At 41.6% G+C, this 18467-nt stretch overlaps 1 protein-coding gene across 3 annotated transcripts in view; it reads left to right on the top strand.

Moving 5' to 3' along the window:
- The window catches only part of SRSF11 (serine and arginine rich splicing factor 11), a 34604-nt gene extending 16137 nt beyond the window's left edge, over positions 1 to 18467 (top strand). For 2 of the 3 annotated variants that reach the window (XM_030574141.1, XM_030574143.1), the window contains exons 4-12: positions 808 to 900; positions 3125 to 3174; positions 3881 to 4008; positions 5132 to 5213; positions 13662 to 13793; positions 14467 to 14556; positions 15534 to 15629; positions 16162 to 16300; positions 16408 to 18467. In XM_030574141.1, coding sequence (XP_030430001.1) covers positions 808 to 900; positions 3125 to 3174; positions 3881 to 4008; positions 5132 to 5213; positions 13662 to 13793; positions 14467 to 14556; positions 15534 to 15629; positions 16162 to 16300; positions 16408 to 16605 — 1008 coding nt within the window. In that variant the 3' untranslated portion in view covers positions 16606 to 18467. The remainder of the gene's footprint in view (positions 1 to 807; positions 901 to 3124; positions 3175 to 3880; positions 4009 to 5131; positions 5214 to 13661; positions 13794 to 14466; positions 14557 to 15533; positions 15630 to 16161; positions 16301 to 16407) is intronic. The other variant, XM_030574142.1, reaches the window with a different exon arrangement.

Here is an 18467-nt window from a genome sequence, read left to right as displayed (position 1 = left end):
CATAGAATCTGTTTGAGTATCCTTGTATGCCTTTAAAGGAGGAGGGGAGGTACATACTTACTGTGCAAATCTGTTTTCATGTGTATTCAGTCATAATTGCTCACTTCAGTGAGAAAAATGCAGGGGAGGAGTTATGTATTTTAAAAACTGCCTTTTGGTTAGCATTGCAGACCCACTGCAACTAAAATAGTGAGATGGATTCTGTTCCTTCCTTTTCAGCATCTGCAGTTGTTTACTAAATTCTAATGGCTTACATCTGATAAGTCAGTTTGCACAGGTATTACTGAAGGTATAATATCACCTTCAGAACCTCTTGTTAGGCATGATGAAAGGGACAGAAAGAATCCTGGTAGAGTTTGTAGTCTGGCTGTTAAAATTGCCTTTTTAATTGTAATCTGAGCATACTTGATATAGAAAATAGGGCAATAAACACAGAACCATACAGTGATATTTTTAGTCACTTTTTCTTTTCTTTTCTTTGGAAAAGAATGTCCTTTTAAGTTGTTTGTATGGAATATAGTGGGAAAGTCTTTTTGGTTGGTTGTTTGCCTCTTGCTCCCTTGGGCCGGGGGTAGGTGGGATGGAATCTTCCTCGCCCCTTAGAATTCCTGTAGTATAATCTTCTATGTGCTTCAGTTTGCAAATATACAAGTAAGAGAGGCGAAGTGCTCTTACTGGCATTTTTTGCTAAAGGATATATTAATGTACATGTTCGTTAGACTGGGTTTAAATTAGGAGGTGATGTGGTAGTGTTAAAGGAATTGTACTGTGTCAATGCCTGTTTTTTAATTATCATCTGTGTTATAGATTGGTGCTGTTCCTTTAGCTGCTTTGGGAGCTCCTGCTCTTGATCCTGCCCTAGCTGCTCTTGGGCTTCCTGGAGCAAACTTAAACTCTCAGGTATATACATGACTTTTTATTCTTTTCCCATCTCTGGCAGACTTTTAGACTGTGATCAGTAGATTGTGATCCACCAGTATATTAATTGACTGATTGAAGGTCTAGGACTTGCTATATTTATTCCTGAACCAATACTAAAAAGAATACTGCTGTAGCAAGGGACCAGCATTTGACATAATTTTAAGGTCCAATAATTTGTAGAAATTAATCCCATCTTTCATATGATATAGTGCATTTGTTTATGGACCTAGCAGTGTGGTAGTACACTTTAAAAATCCTTTTGCAATCTTGCTTCTTTTTTAATTTAATCCTACCACTTGAGATAATGCATACTAAAGAATTATTGTTTCTAAACCCCAGTGTTTGATTCCAATTGAAGACTTGGAACACCAGCGTTCAAGTGGTCAGACTCCTGGGGGAATTCTGTGCCAAAAAATTAAACATTCAGCACAAAATATTTTACAATGCTTCAAATTTTATTTGTCAAAATAACACTTTATAATCATGTCATTTTCAATTATTTTGGTAATTTTATTTCAAAATATCTGTCAGCAAGAATGTCTGTAACAATACAGACACACACAAAAGTTCCCCCAGGAGTAAAATGTTAAAGAAACTACTATGACAACCTAATTCCTGTTTTCTTTGCCCCCCAGAGCCCAGCAGTGCCCCTCTTTCCCCCCCCCCAACCTGGATACCTGCCCCTCCAGCCCAGCCATCCACCCCCCCCTGCCCTCCTGGAGCCCAAGGATCCAGAGGAAGAAACAACCTGAAATTCAGTCTCAGGCTTCTGTGGCATTTCCTGCACTCTGTCCTCTCCTTCCCTCAGGGCATGCGGGGAACTGCAACTGCCAGGAACCCTCTAGCTCTCTCACCTTCCCCTAGGGCTTGTTTTCTATGTGCAAGGTGGGCTCCGCTGGGTCCAGCGGCCCTTAGTGGTGGCCAGCAGGACTACAGTCCATTTCTGTGGGGGGAAAAGAAATTATGCGCACACAGCATTAATTTCTGCAAAATTTTGCATTGCACAGTGGCACAGAATTCCCCCATAGTAAGGTCTCATATACAACTCTATCATATTTTGAGAGATCAGATGCTGAAATCATATGTAAAATATAGTTTGAAAAAAGCATTGAGTTGATAGACCACTACAAAACATGTTCAGTGCTAAACATCCCAAGCAAAGATTAAAGACAGCTTTTTAAATCCATAGATTTAGAAATAATCTTTCCATCTTAATTTTTTTTATAATACACCGTAGGATTTCTTAGACACTGTCTTAAATCAGAGTGAAATAGTTACAATAATCTGTTAGTACATGAACCACTTAAGTAATGGTGATCGTGCAGACTCCACATTCCTTGGCTATTATAGCAAGTGTCCTTTTAATGCATCATAAGAAACATACCATTTGGACAAACTTGTCTTATGCATTGGCTAGGCACTGTGTCTTATAACTAAAACAAGCAATTTAACATGAAAAATATAAACAATTTAACTAGACCCTGGAAAAATCTTTCATTTTTAAGTAGCTGTCCTTTCTGGCTGCTTAGCAGTTTGATTACAAAACAAGTTGGATAGTTCTGCAAGAGGCCACCTACGAAATAGTGAGTTATTATGGAGGAGATTTGCTGTCTGTGATAGTAGGTAGCAAGTGGCCTTATGTACAGGTTTGACTGTAGTATCTTCTGGATTTTCTTAAGTAAGAGCAGGAAAATTGAAATTTATGGGTGGGTTAGAGAAAATCTATAGGAAGAAAGACTCTTCGTTAGTGCTTCTGCTTGAAGGATTGTGAGTATTGTACTGCAAATGTAAAAATAGGCACTCTGAATGGACAGGTGGGTGGGTGAGCCCTCTGCCTAAGACAATTAGGAGATAAATTGTAAGCACTATGAATTGTCAAAAAAGAAAGTGCCTTATTCCTTTTCAGGAAAGATGCTATTGACTGGGATATATTAAAAGGAGAACATTTAGATTCACGTGCTTCTGAGTGAAAAACAGTTCACCTTCTAGGATGGGCAGGCAGTCAACAGATTTCACAAAAACAAGGATTAAAAACAATGCAGGCGCTGTGGCTGATTAACCCTTTAGTATTTCTCAACTGTAAGCACTCTGTGCTTTTTGTTTTTAGCTATATTCCATGTGTATTCAGGCATGGTGGTTAACCTGTTAATGTGTTCAAGCAAATTTAATGCTTTTCAACATGTTTTAAAATGTCTCTTCACAGTCTCTTGCGGCAGATCAGCTACTAAAGCTTATGAGCACAGTGGATCCAAAGTAAGTGGAAGTGATAGCTTTCAGTACTTAGGTTTATATTGGGGTGCACTTAATCTTGAGGGTAATGTCTTATGTCACTCAATACTGACACATTTCCCACACCTGGCCAAATAAAGGAAGGAAACTGGCTTCCTGTGGAAACCACCTGGGGTGAGGGGAAGGGGGAAAGGTGGTTCACCGTAGGCATCAAAGACTTTCTCTCCTAATTTGGTGGCGAGAGGAATTCAGTTTTTTCATTACTTCATGCCCTTTATGTAAAGAAACTTGTGGTGCACTCACTTTAATCCTTTTAAACCATTAGCTACGAGCAAGTCTGTTAGTGTACACCTTGCACTGGAACAAATTGACTTCTAAAAACAAGAAGTTAAAGTGGAATCCTGTGTTCTAGAGGTTAAATCAATCTGAATTAGTTTACTTTTTCCTCTAAGGATTTACCATTTTAGCTGAACAGAATAAAAATTTCTGCCTTTTCAAAAATATTTGAGAAGTAACATTGGCAACAGGTATCTGTACAAGACAATAGATGGACCCCTTGCTACTTGTGGGCTGGATAGTGTACACTGGGCCAAGGGACTAAGAGGATGCAAGTTGTCCCATGTTCTGGTACTCTGTATCACCACTTCCAGCACAGAGCAGCATTGTGGAGCTTGCTAAATTTTTTTGAATTTGAAGTTTCATTTTCACTTCACTTAATGGCTTGTTCCAGGTTGAACCATGTAGCTGCAGGTCTTGTCTCGCCAAGTCTGAAATCGGATACCTCCAGTAAAGAAATAGAAGAAGCTATGAAAAGAGTAAGAGAAGCACAATCACTGATTTCTGCAGCCATAGAGCCAGGTAATTGAACTACTTTAAAATTTTTTGGTTAAACACAATTTTTGGCAATGTAGCCACTAAAAAGGGCTTATCCACTGTAAAACGTAGTTTTCATACTTCCTTATGTATGGGTTCATTTTTAGTTGCAAAGCGTCTCACTTACTGCAGAAGATCCTTCAGAGTGGCTGAATGATTCTCCTGGAGCTCAGTTAGACCACACAATTATTATTCTATGTTATGTAAATTCTGGAAGAGTGCTCTGGAGAATGAATTAGTGAATGAGACATAACATTTATGAAAGTGCATTAAATTGAAGATGATGAAATGCCTAAATCGCCCTCAGAATGAATTCTAGAAAAGTTGCTATAGACACCTCTGCTTCAAGTTTTTTGTTGAAAATATCAGGTGGTCAGATCACTTGGTTGTCAGTAAAGTGTGCTATTCTCATTGATTGCTAGTGTTTATGTGACCAGATTAGAAAGTAGCAAAAAAATGAGAGGAGTCCATTTTTGTCATAATTTGGGATTAAAATTCTGTTTTGGGGAGAGTTGGGCAAATTCACTTTCACTTTCAAATTCTAATTTTTTCATTTTGTTGCTTTATGATAGTTAAAGAAGTCTGAATGCTTTAAAAGTATTTTGGGAGAGAAGGGAACTTCAGAGAAGCTCCACTGATCAGAAATGTTAACTCTAGTCATCTTGATTTCTGTTCTAGGACTCTCTTTTAAGGATCCAGTGCAGTGAGTTGGGTTTCTCAGCCCTTATATGAAAGAGTGGGAATGCGGAAACCTTAACATAACAAGTTTTTCTTCCCACAGCTAAATGCTTGAGTTAAGCAGGTGTGAACAAAAGTTTTCACTAGTATGAATAAAAATCACTTCCCCTCTAAATCAAGTTTCATGTTATGTCATAATCTTCCAGTTCTCCATAGCATCTTCCAAGAACAGGCTAAACCAGACTTGAATTTCTGATATTTAAAACAAAACCAAGTTACCACCACCAAAAAACAACTTTTCAGGCTTGCTTTTGCTTCTTTATGATGTCTGAAGAGGGTGCAAACACATACTTAATTTCTTTTATGGGTCTTCCTAAAGATAGATACCACTTTTGTCCTTGTACTTAATCTTTCCCCTTCTTAATTTCAGATAAAAAAGATGAAAAACGAAGGCATTCAAGATCAAGATCACGATCAAGAAGGAGGAGAACTCCTTCTACTTCTAGGCACAGGTTAGATTTCTCACTCCATAAATATTAACAGAAATAAGTGCCTTACACAGTTCCTTCAAAAATTTGTTTAAAATGTTAAGCTTGGCAATGCCAGCTGTTAGGTATAAATAGAGAAAAAAGCAAATCTTCTTAGGGCAGTTAAGTTAAGCACTAGGACCAGTGCAGAGCACGAAAGTGGGTGAAGCCCTGTTCATGTAGAGGGCTTGGGACCATGGACTGGTTGTAGCACAGACAGTGCTGTACTTTACAGCACCAAGAGTTGCACTGGCAACTTTTTCGTAGCCTTAGAAGTGTCCACTGAAACATTTTTTTTTCTCACCCTGTATGGTGGGGCAGATGCCCCACACCAGCAGAAAAAGGGCTAAAGGAGAGCTTATGGTCTCATCTAGCCCCGCCCTGCTATACCTTTAGCCAGTGCCATGCCTGGAGGGGGAATAAAATGAGCCAGACTCTCTCTGTTTGGGGCTGGTTGATCAGGAAGGAGGGACAGAGCTCCACCTGGAGGAGCTTTGCGGGCAGAGCTGTAGCAGGACAGGCCTGCTAGATGAGGCAGTCGCTGGAGAGGAGCAGTTAGACTCCAGGAGTGAGCAGCACACAAGTAAGAGACTGTGGGAGATAAGTCTGAAGGGAAGGATGGGGTGCCCACTGGAAGCCTGGGGGATGCCCAGTATTGAGTTAGGCTTTCTTTTTGTTTGGGCACTTTTGGTGCCTGAGTGCTTTCCTTCCTTCCTCTCCCCGCCACCCCCTGCCCCCCCCAGGTGTGCCCCAAGGGGTATAAGACAGAAAGGACAATTAGCTGGTGTGCTGGAGCCCTGTGACAGTAGACGCGGAGTTGGAGACCTCCCCTAAGACCTGCGGCTGTGTTACGGTGCCTAGAAGGTCCCCAGAGGATGCTGCTCTCACCATGCTATATGGATTGATGAAGAATGCAGGCAACGACCTTCTTCTGTGGAACGGAGCTGGTCAGACCTTAAAAAAAGGAGGGACCCTAAACAAATGCCACCAGCCCCTGTAGCTGGATGAATATGGATTAGCTGCTGAAGTGAATGGCTGAGCAGAATGCTCAACAGCAACTCTTCCTGCAAATGGCCAACCAGGAGGAGCAGTTAATCCTGCGATCTAGCAGCCCAACAGCAGCAGCTGGTACAACAATTGGTCACCCTAATACAGCCAGCCACTACAGTGGTACCAGCAGGCCTAGACCCAGTGGCAGACTCTGTTCCTGTCAGGAGCAAAGATAGGGCCTAATAGTGATACCAATGCGTTCCTCAAAATCTTTGAACAGATAGTCACAGCAGCTTGTTGGCCCCTTGAGCAGCAGGCAGATTTGCTTGCCCTGTACTTAAATTGGAGTGTGCAAATGGCTTATATACTTTAGACCCTTTTACTGCCTGAGATTGTGCGCATGTCAGAATGGCCATCCACAATGCTCTTGATGTCTCAGAAGAGGTGTTATGACATTTCCTGGAGGAGTAGTATCCTCTGAGAACATGGCTCCTTCCAGTTGCCCAAAAGCTATGAGATGTGTTGGAGATGGCTCAGACCTAGATGAAGACATGAGCCCAGGTGCTAGAGATAATTTTACTCAGTTCACTCAGATACTCCCCCTCTCCCAACCCTCCCCCAAGGGAAAAGACTGGATCCTACAGCATCAACCTGAGGCAATGACTGACACCCTTTGCCTCACGGAATACTGTCTGACAACCAAGATCCCCATGATGATCTGCTACGGGGCTGCTGAAGCCAAGGGACAAGCACAGAGAGCTGGCCACAGAGGTTGATGTCTTGGCAGGGGTTCCACCCTGCTGACCCCTTACCAGGACTCATGAGGTGAGGTCCTGTGTGTTGCAGGGACCTTGGATAGCCTGGACCAAAGATCTGGAGCTGTTGACCTGGGTCCCAGTTCAAGAAACCACCAGCCTGCCTGGGCTTAAGAAGGGAACAACCATGGAAACTGAAGTAGGTGGACCTAACTCAGAGGGGACCTTTCAGGGATCCCAGGTGGTGCTGATCACAGCAACAAAGCCCAAAACGTTTGCGTTTTGATATGGCTGTCCTGGGCATTGGTCCCAAGATGACAGCTTTGGCATATCTGGATAGTGGGAGCCTATGCTTGAAGATCAAAGCCTTATGAAGTTGATCACCCTCATAAGAGTGAATGGGACAGAAGTGGTGAGTCTTTTGGACTCTGCATATTCTCAATCCTGATGTTGAGCTTGGTGGTCCCAAATCCTGGGTCACCCTGGGGAACTCTCCTTCTACAGTGTGTACACGGGGACATGAAACTGTACCCTCGTGTCCAAGTTAATCTAATTTTGGGAGAGCATAATGGTTGGCCTGGCCCCATCACTTGCCTGTCCAGTTATTAATGGTTGAGATTGGGAATATTTCAGGGATCTGATGAAGGAATCTTTGGGACCTTTTTCTGAGCAACAGGTCTCCCCAATTCCACACACCCCAGTCAACCTGATGTGGGAGATGTTCCTGCTCCTGGAGAAGAGACTTCCACCCAAATTGGCAAGAGCCAAACAGAGCAAGGCCCAATATGATCCCATCTCGGAGAACCTTCCTTCCCCTGTGTATGAGATCATAACAAAATTTTCAGCCTCATTGAAGAGCGGAAAACTGATGACATGCTGAGCTGACCCTATACCCAAGTGATGGTTTTCAGTGTGGCATTGGTGGAACCTTGACAAGATGAAGCTTTCCTCATTTTGAGAGAAGGCAAACCACCTATTCCACCTTGAGAGAGACTACCAGACCAAGGAAATCAGAAACCAGCTTCTGGTGTCTAGATCCTACCAGAGGGAGGTCATACGGCTGGCCCACACCAGACCCTTCATGGGCACCGTGGGATGGAGAAAACACTGGCTCAAATTCTAGCCTGAGTCTTTTGGGGTGTTTGTGGGGTTTTTTTTGTTTTGGCCTGCAGTGTATACGGACTTCCCCAACTCTTGTGCTTCCTGTGCCAGCTCACAGCACTCTAGACAGTGGTTCCCCTGCCACTCATGAGCATACCCTTTGAATGTATAGGAATGAACGTAGTTGGCCCTGGTAAGTGCGCTGCAGGCTACCAGTAAATTCTGGTGCTTGTAGACTATGCCACCTGGTATCCTGAACCTCATACCTGTGTGCTTCATGAATGCCAGAGTAGCTGCTTCTGAACTTTTGAAGATCTTTGCCTGGGTTTAGGTTCCATGGGAAAGTATAATGGACTTGGGTACAAACCTCTTTTCCCAGACCATGAAGCAAGTGTGTCAGTTGTGAAAATGAAGACTCTCTGAATGTCTGTCTACTGTCCCCACAGAGATGGGCTAATGGAACACTTTAACAAGTTGCTAAAATATATGCTGAGAAGGTTCGTAGCTATGAATATCTGCCTCTGGGACCATGTGAAGTGCCACAATCCTCCACCGGCTTCCCAACATTTGAACTATTATGTGAGAGACAAGCATGAGGGATTTTGGATCTCATTCAGAAAATGTGGGGAGAACGGTCATCTCAAGCTGACATTGTGGTACAGTGTGTCCTTAGCCTTCAGGAGAAGCCTGAAGTTCTAGGCTCATTTGCCAGCAAGAACCTTCAAGGTGCCCAGATCAAGCAGGAAGCGTCTTGTCATAAAGGAATCCATCTCCAGGTGTTTCACCCTGAGGATCAAGTTCTTGTGTTATTTCCAGTGTGAAATCAAAGCTGCTCTCGGGGGCCTTATGAAGTAATACAAGTGGAGCCTGTGAATTTTGAGATCCAGCAAGCAGACAGAAATTCACAGTTTGCCTCATGAATCTTTTAAAGCTATGGAAAGCCTTGTTCATAGCCCACTACCTGCTGGAAACCAAATTAGTCCCACAAGCCACTGCAGTCTTGAGGACTGAGATGATCAAAATTAGGAGTAATGTCACTCCAGAACAGAGGGTCCAGCCCCACCAGTTGATCACTGCCTTCTTCTCCACCATTTTTTCTATGCAGCCCAGATGAACTCATCTGATTGCCCATCACATCCAGACTAAACCAGAACACTAAATCCAAGAAAGTCTACAACCCCATACCCAGAGGATGAGAGAAACTGACTCGTGCTCCTGCTTCACAGTGCTAGTGCTGAGAATAATCGAGGAGTTTACTGACTGGAGAGCCCAATAACGCTGGTCCCTTAGCCAGTTAGGACCACTTACTTTTGCATAGATTTCAGGAAAGTCAGCATATTGAAAGTTGATGCCTACCCTCTGCCATATGTTGACTAATTCTTGATTGGTTAGATGAGGTGGAGTACATTACCTCATGTCCGAGACCTGGAGAAAAAACAGCCTTGCTGCTTCTTTTCAATTCTGGATTTGCTGTTTGGATTCCATGAGCCCCCAGCCACATTCAGAAGGTTAAAGGACCAGGTCCTCCAGCCCTATAACATGCTGCTGCATACCTGGATGACATTGTAATCTGTAGTCATACTTGTGAAGACCATCTGAAACATGTAACTGCCCTGTTCCTGTCCCTGAGGGTGGCTGGCCTTTCTGCAAACCCTACTACATGCTGTCTGGCAAAAATGAGAACCTACATCGAGTGCACACTGGGAAAGGGCAAGGTGCAACCCTTGTGAATAAGGTCCAGGCCCTGCAGACATGCCTCTCATCAACCTCCAAGAAACAGGTACACTGTTTCCTAAGACTGGCTTCTTGGCCATTGCAGCCTCCCTCATGGATCTCATTAAAACGAATAGCCCGAAGAAATTCTAGTGGACCAACATTTTGTGAAAAGGCCTTTCAAACTCATAGGGCTCATCTCTTCTGAGAGCCTGTCTCGTATAGCTGCAACTTCACCAGGAAATTCCCACTACAGAGCAACACCTCTGTGGGACTAGAGGCTCTCTTATCCCAGCTGGTGGAATGTAAAGAACACTCCCATCCTCTACCTTAGTTGGAAATTATTCCCAGTGGAGAGAGCCTATTCCATAATCAAGAAATAGACGTAGTCAGTGAAGTGGACCATGGACTCGCTGTTATACTACCTTGACAATAATTTCACTTTTGTTAGCAACCATGCCCCACTATGTTGCCTCCACGCCATGAAAGACGCCCGGCCCCAAATTGAGATGGTATCTATCTCTCAATCCCTTCGCCTTCCACATCCAGCACCAAATTCTGATTGTTTTTCTTTGGAGGGGGAGAGCTGGTGGGGGAGGGAGGTACCCAAGATAGTATTGGGGGGGTATGAGGTGGGATGGGATAGATAGGCCCACACCATCAGAGAAAGAGTTAAGGAGAGTCTGTGGGCTCAGCTAGCTCCCCCTGCGCTATATCTGCACCCAGTGCCAAACCTGAAGGAGGAATAAAAGGACAGAGCCTGGCTGTTGAGAGCTGGCTGGTCAGCAAGAAAGATGGAACTCTGCCTTGCAGCCTGAAGAGCTGTGGGAGAACAGGTCTGCTAACTGGAGGAGCATTTAACCTTAAATAGGCCATGCATGAGTAAGAGACTGGGAGACAGGCCTGAAGGGAAGGGTGAGGTGCCCCACTGGAAGACTGGGGGATGGCCCACAATTGACTTGCGTTTGCTTTTTTATTTGGAAGTGTTTTGGGCCTCAATGCCCTTCCCCCTGCTCTCCCCCCCCCACCTCCAGTGGGCTAAGACTGAAGGGACAATTAATTCCTGGGCCAGAGCCCTACTACAGTGTCACCAGAACGGGGGACTCATTTCTCTGCCTGGGAGACCCAAGTTAGGGCACTTGAAAGGTCCCCATCCATGGGGATGCTGCTCCTGCCACACTGTTACACAACATTTATAATCTAATTCCAAGTTATTTTACCTCCTATCAATGCAACTTAAAAATTGATTGCATTAACCTTCCTCAAACAAATAACTTATTCAACAAATAAACCTGTTTTATCGTTTGGCTAATCTTGATGTTTTTACTCATCCTACCACTGCATCACCTACACCAGGGATAGGCAATCTTTGGCACACAGCACGCCAGGGTAAGCCCCCTGGCAGGCCGGGCAGGTTTGTTTACCTGCTGCGTCCGCTGGTTCGGCCGATAGCGGCTCCCACTGGCCGTGGTTCACTGCTCCAGGCCAATGGGGGCTCCGGGAAGCAGTGGTCAGCACATCCCTTGGCCCGCACCACTTCCAGCAGCCCCCGTTGGCCTGGGACTGCGAACCACGGCCAGTAGGAGCCGCGATCTGCCGAATCTGCAGACACGGCAGGTAAACAAATTGGCCCAGCCCGCCAGGGTGCTTATCCTGGCTAGCCGCATGCCAAAGGTTGCTGATCCCCGCTCTATACTGCAAAGTAATGTCAAGAAGTATTTGTACTTCTTTAAATCTGTCCTTTCATTTTTCATCCTTAGTTATATAATCTGTGCCTTGGTGATCACATGTCTAGATTTTGCAGCATTCTCTTTAAGGTTGACCATGTTTTCAAAATCAAACACTGGGAAACTTTTTGGTTACAACATATATTTGGGTTATGAAATATTTAGACACACACAATTATATGTGCTGGTGCCCTACTGCCAGCTTCTGATTCAACAATGACACATACATATTTGATACTGTCTCACATGACCACCTCATAAATAAACTAGGGAAATGCAACCTAGATTAAGCTACTATAAGGTGGGTGCAAAACCGGTTGGAAAACCGTTCCCAGAGAGTAGTTATCAGTGGTTCACAGTCATTGTTAGATGGGCATAACAAATGGGGCCCGCAGGGATCAGTTCTGGGTCTGGTTCTGTTCAATATCTTCATCAATGATTTAGATAATGGCATAGAGAGTGCACTTACAAAGTTTGCAGATGATACAAAGATGAGAGGGGTTGCAAGTGCTTTGGATGCTAGGATTAAAATTCAAAATGATCTGGACAAACTGGAGAAATGGTCTGAAGTAAAAAGGATGAAATTCCATTAGGACAAATGCAAAGTACTCCATTTAGGAAGGAACAATCAGTTGCACACATACAAAATGGGAAATGACTGCCTAGGAAGGAGTACTGTGGAAAGGGATCTGGGGGTCATACTGGACTACAAGCTAAATATGAGTGAACGGTGTAACACTGTTGCAAAAATGCAAACATCATTCTGCCATGTATTAGTAGGAGTGTTATAAACAAGATACAAAAAGTAATTCTTCTGCTCTACTCTGTGCTGATTAGGCCTCAACTGGAGTATTGTGTCCAGTTCTGGGCACCACACTTAAGGAAAGATGTGGGCAAATTGCGGAATGTCCAGAGAAGAGCAACAAAAATGATTAAAGGTCTAGAAACCATGACCTATGAGGGAAGATTGAAAAAACTGGGTTTCTTTAGTCTGGAAAAGAGAAGACTGAGAAGGGACATAACAATTTTCAAGTACATAAAAGGTTGTTACAAGGAGGAAGGAGAAAAATTGTTCTTAACCTCTGAGGCTAGGACAAAAAGCAGTGGGCTTAAATTGCAGCAAGGGAGGTTTGGATTGGACATTAGGAAAAACTTCCTAACTGTCAGGATATTTAAGCATCAGAGTAAATTGCCAGGGAGGTTGTGGAATCTCCATTAGTGGAGATTTTTTTAAGAGCAGGTTAGACAGGTCAGGAATAGTTTAGATAATACTTAGTTCTGCCATGAGTGCAGGGGACTGGACTAGATTCTATGATCTCAAAGTGGATGATATTTTCAGAACATTCACTTTTAGTTTAAAAAAAAAAAATACTCATTTGACTCTGTCCTGACTCCAGAAACACAGTTTCTTATACTGAATGCATATTCCACTGGGCTGTTTGCTCCTGGTAAACAGCAAATTTTACTCCATATACTAGTGGCTTAAACACTTTGGGTTTTTTTTTTAAAGAATGTTTTGACTGATTAAATGGAAAACCAGGATATTTTTAGGTGTTCCAGTACAATCTCTCTGGCCTCTTAGTTCTTACCTTGCACCCAATAGTCTGTCCACAATTAGATCATGCTAATTATGTCCCTCCTGTCTTCATACTACTCTACTGGGTCTCCTAAATCTTCTGCATCAAGTTTCAGCTTGTTCCCACCTTCAGATCTGCAGTGTTCCACTGCTGCTTGCATCTCTGATCTGCCTGCCAACATGCTTTACCCAATATGTTTTCCTCTGGTGGTCATTGCCATGCCTTCTATGTTGCTCCTACAACTGATCAGTATGTAGTATGCATTTACTTTCTCCATTTCAAATAATTCCTCCAAAACTTCCATGCCACCCTATCAGTTTTCTTCTGCCACCATAAGTGTGTACTCACATACCAAAATAGATAATGTTGCATAGCCGATAGTTTTCCATCACTCACTCATCACCTGTACTTTGTGGCACTTGCTTTTCTGTTGTGGCCTTTCTGGGCATGACTTTATGGGGTCCATCATCTTCATTTTTTCTGTATGCGCTAACCGCGTTTAACCAATAGTCTAGTATGTCTAGGTCAAATATATTTTTGTAATCCTGTGGCTAATGCGTTGTTTGATAGACGATCAAGAAGCAGATCAAGGAGGAGGTCACATTCAAAGTCAAGAAGCAGGCGGCGATCTAAAAGTCCAAGAAGGAGAAGATCTCATTCCAGAGAGAGAGGTAGAAGGTCTAGGAGTGCATCCAAAACCAAGTAATTCCCTCTTGCTACTCCTAAAATTTGCTAGAAATCCAGATGTTAATTCTGAAATATATGTAATTTAACGTCTGTTAAAGAAAATAACCAGGTCATCAAATACTACCAAGTAGTTTTTATTACTGTGCCACAAAATGGAGATCTTAACTGTACTAGATACTGAAGCATAGAACCTACAAGGTTTAAACAAATAGCATTTTTGTAGAATTTAACTTTTAATGTCTTTGAGGAAGTATCTTTATAAGAGTAGGTTTGTGTTCCACTGTGATGCCCGAAGTTAAGACATCTCTGAATATGTATTTAGGCACTTAAATGTGGCCTCATTGTCATAAATGCTGAAAACATGCATCTCCCATTAGTTGCAATGGGAGCAGCAGATGCTTATTACAACTGATTTTTAAATGTAACTTTTAGCATCTAAGCTTGGTAATTTCTTCTTGGATGTCTCAGGAAGAATTAAAATAGCTGTTCTGCTGTTTCAGTAATTGTCCTTCTTTGCTTTCTCTTTCTCACTAATGAGTTTCACACTGGAGAGGGACAATCAGTTTGTACTGTAAAATGTCTTGAGAGTTGTGATTATCTGGTATTATTTCCTATTCTTGTGACATGCAAATATTTGTCTCCTAAAACTGACTGATTTTGAATATGTAACATTTCATTGCCTTTCAAGGGATAAAAAGAAGGAAGAGAAAGAAAAGAAACGTTCTAAAACTCCACCAAAAAGCTACAGCACAACTAGACGATCTAGAAGCACAAGCAGGTACCAGAATTTGGGTCACTTAGTCTGTGTTTCAAGGATTATAATATAGTGGTATTGGTGTAAAAGGTTCTAACCTGGTGTGTGACAATTATCCTCTTTCACCTCTGAAGAAATCAGTTATTTGCTGCAGTGTGTTGCTATAGGTTATGAATTAGCACTTCAACTAGGGTTACAGAGACTTACAGGAGCTGTTTCAGCAAGACCACCACAGCCCGTTTATCAAAATACCTGCAGCTCCCACTTCAAGGAAAGTGAAACAGAGACTCGGTCTCACCTGGAGCATTTAAAGAAATCTGTGCAACGCATTATTGATCTAGGCACATCTCTTCATTTGTTTGGGGTTTGTTTGTTTGGTTTTTTTTACTGTAAATCTCATACACAAGGAAAAAATACCAACCTTAAATTAGCACACTCAGTGTCTTTCTGGACTCTTGAAAAGATCACAATTCAGAGATTGTTTACTGTGACAGCTTGAAAACTACAGGAACATATCTGCGTTTATTTTGTCCACATATAAAAGAATAATAGGAGAAAATGTACTTTCAAATAAAGCATCTCTTAAATTAACGTGTGAGAGAGAGAGAGAGAGATGTCCCTGGACTTATGAAGGGGAAAATGAAGTGCCTCAAAGACATTTTAAATGCTAAGAAGGTATTAGCTGGTCTCTGAAAATCAAGCTGTTTTGCCTGACTGCTATAACATTAGTGTAATAGGAACTTATGGCAATTTATTTCATGATAGTGGATGTAGAATAGAGGGCAGCTTATGCTGCATATCAACAGCTGCATTTGCTTTGCAGTGCTGCTAATAGTAAATGTCTTTTTGGTAAAACAAGGAGGAGTGCCTCTGTAGAGCAATGGTCCTTTAGATTGTAGATATGTGCCAGTACAAGTATATTTAAGTTAATATAAACTCTGTAGTTTAAACACTTCTGACTTTTGAGATGTTTTTGGACTGTTACCTTTTAATATCTACAGAGAACGACGGCGCAGAAGAAGCAGGAGTGGAACAAGGTCACCTAAAAAGCCCAGGTCCCCTAAAAGAAAACTGTCTCGGTCCCCATCTCCAAGAAGGTCAGTGTGCTAGCAGGCCTCTGAGTTCAGTTGCTTTGTAGCTCTAATTTTCCAAGGGGTATCTGGGGAGGAAACAGTCCTGGTACCTGGAATGTTTGAGCTATAGTAGAGGGTATAGTTTTATCCTTTTCAACCAAGGAATCTCTTGAACTCTGCTGTAAATTCTCCATGAGAGGGAAATCCTGATTTTTTGATGATGATTGATCTGGTACTAATAAATGTGTGGGAGGTTGTATTGCATTCTGAAAATAAACGTAATGTCCTGCCTTGCCCTGTTTAGAAAATTTCCTACGCTGTCTTTTCACTTCCCGTTCTTGCTTTGAGATGTGATAGGAGTTGCCTGGTTGTGACTGTATTCTAAAGAAATAGTTAACCTTGGCTGAACTGATGTTTTGTGAGTTTGGTGGCTTCTGGTTTAAACTAGGATTTTAGCATGAGGGGCTAGTTCTTTGTGAGGGAATTACAGTAAAGTCTTAACCTTAGTTTTTGCAATGTGCGAAGATTGAGCAAGGTCCTTTACTGTAATCTTTAGACATAAAAAGGAAAAGAAGAAGGATAAAGACAAAGAGAGAAGCAGAGATGAGAGAGAGCGGTCAACGAGCAAGAAGAAAAAAAGCAAAGACAAAGAGAAGGATCGGGAAAGAAAATCCGAGAGTGACAAAGACGTAAAAGTATGTTTAAAAACTTGTTTAGTTTCACTGCCTTTGGTGTAGTATTAACCTTAAACCCATAAGAACCATGTGGCAAGTTTTACTTTTACTTTTTCATCTCGGCAAAGCAGGTCACAAGGGATTATGATGAAGAAGAACAAGGATATGACAGCGAGAAAGAGAAAAAGGAAGAAAAGAAGGTAGCAGATTCTGCTTCCCCCAAAATAAAGGAATCACCAGTGGATAAGGGAAGTGGAGATTCAGCAAGAGAATCCAAAGTAAATGGGGATGATCATCATGAAGAAGACATGGATATGAGTGACTGAATATTGCCTTTGCAGTGAATGCAGCTGTGGACATGCATCAGTGTCATTCCTGTGTGATTCTTTTATGCTGTACTTGTTAATCCTAAATCTAGATGTATACAGCTCTAACCTATAAATGGTTGTAAAGCTCCTGATATTAATTTACATCAAAAGCTTTATAGTGAGAGGTACTTTGGTTGCCATTCTTGCTATGGCCACATTGGTTTGAGTAGCCAAGTAGGTCTTACTAACTTGGTGCTGCTTCAAGCAAAAGTGAAAAGCTGCATGCATCTACAGCAGACATGGGTTGTTTATGTTGTATGATCTCCTTTAGTAAATTGACTCACTTATGATAGTGTTTCTAGAGTTTGATTCATTGCAGTAATAGAGCAGTATAGGGAATGCACTGATTGCATGTTAATTGTGGCAGAAACATCTTAAATGTTCAAAGAAAATTTTACAGTGTATGATGGATCTTTTTAAGGGTCTTAAGTGTGGCTACACAAAATTAATATTCATAGTTACATCTGGAAATAAGCATTCTGATATAAGTAGATAATCTTTTTAGCCATGTGGCTATTTTGGGGGTGGGTTGGAGGGTGGGCTTTGTTTCATTTTGACAAGGTTAAAATGCACTAACCTTTTTTGATGGCTAATTTTTGATGGTTTTTTACTCAGTCAATTTAAAATCCATCTCAGGCAGTGGAGAGAGGTATAGTTTAACTCCTAACTTCTTCTCTTGGGTCTGGGGAGGTCAAATTTTCTGATGTAGTAATGCAAAGTCTCCTGACTTGCCCAGTGCCCAATGAGTAGAAGTTGCTTTGTGCAGTTTTCGTCACCCAGTTTTTTATTTTATATTTGTTCATGAGCTGAGCATGTTGCAAAAAGAGGTAGTGCATTTTAAAATTGACCTTTGTATGCTTTTAAAAGCAAGTCTACTTGATAATGTACTTTTTACTTGATCTCAAGTTGTATAAACTAATACATTTGTGTTTACTGTCACTGCAATAGTAATCTTATGCATACAGTGATTCCATGTTATGCAAAGTAGTTAGACGAGCTGTTTTCTTAGTTAAAGACGTTTCAGAGCTTTTACTTTTGTGCAAGGTAAAAACAAAAGTGGGCCACAGTCTGTGCCATGTTGATGTACAGTTTCTGAAATTGTTTTACAAGACTTTGATAATAAAACCCTTAAACTTATGCTTATGTTCCTGTAAAACTGTACTTGTATTTATTTACACTATTGAATGTATGAAATTACCTCATTCATTTAGAGTTGTCTTTTTTCCCCCCTCATCCACCTCCTTTAACAGAATCACAGTTTAAATCCATATCTCTTACTAGTAAATGTGGTGAAGAAAACTGTTAAGCCAACCTATCTTTCAGCTCTGAGTTAAGCCTTTTTCCCCCTCAGTACAGTACGTATTTTACCTTAACTGGGGATAAAAGTAATAGACCTGAATGAGAACCTGAAGTGTTAAGTACTTTTCAGATATATTTTTCTCATTAAGTGTGTATTTTCATTGAAATATAAACACTTTCACCTTTTATCTTCTCTAGAATGGTGATGGAAGATTAGCAGGAACAGGATAATGAAATGCAAGGGTTTGCATCAGCTATACAACTCTAAAAGCTAACCTATTAAAGAAGGTCCTGAAATGACAGAACAATTCAGTGGTTTAAATGAGTAGGTATTGGAATGAAACTAAAACTAGCACAAGTGCTTATAATTTTTGAGTCTGTTTTTTTAAATTGTCACTTTTCCACAGATGTTTTAAAATGAAACTTGCCATTTAGATATGCAGTGTCATTTTTAGAATTTGTAGAAATGTAACTTTTAAAAAACTGTTGCATATTTTGTCAATACAGAGAGGTATATGTCA

Source organism: Gopherus evgoodei, chromosome 8, assembly GCF_007399415.2.
Source record: "Gopherus evgoodei ecotype Sinaloan lineage chromosome 8, rGopEvg1_v1.p, whole genome shotgun sequence".
In the NCBI taxonomy this organism is placed as follows: Eukaryota; Metazoa; Chordata; order Testudines; family Testudinidae; genus Gopherus; species Gopherus evgoodei.
The sequence above is the reverse complement of the archived record's forward strand: the minus strand, read 5'-3'. Positions and strand labels throughout refer to the sequence as shown.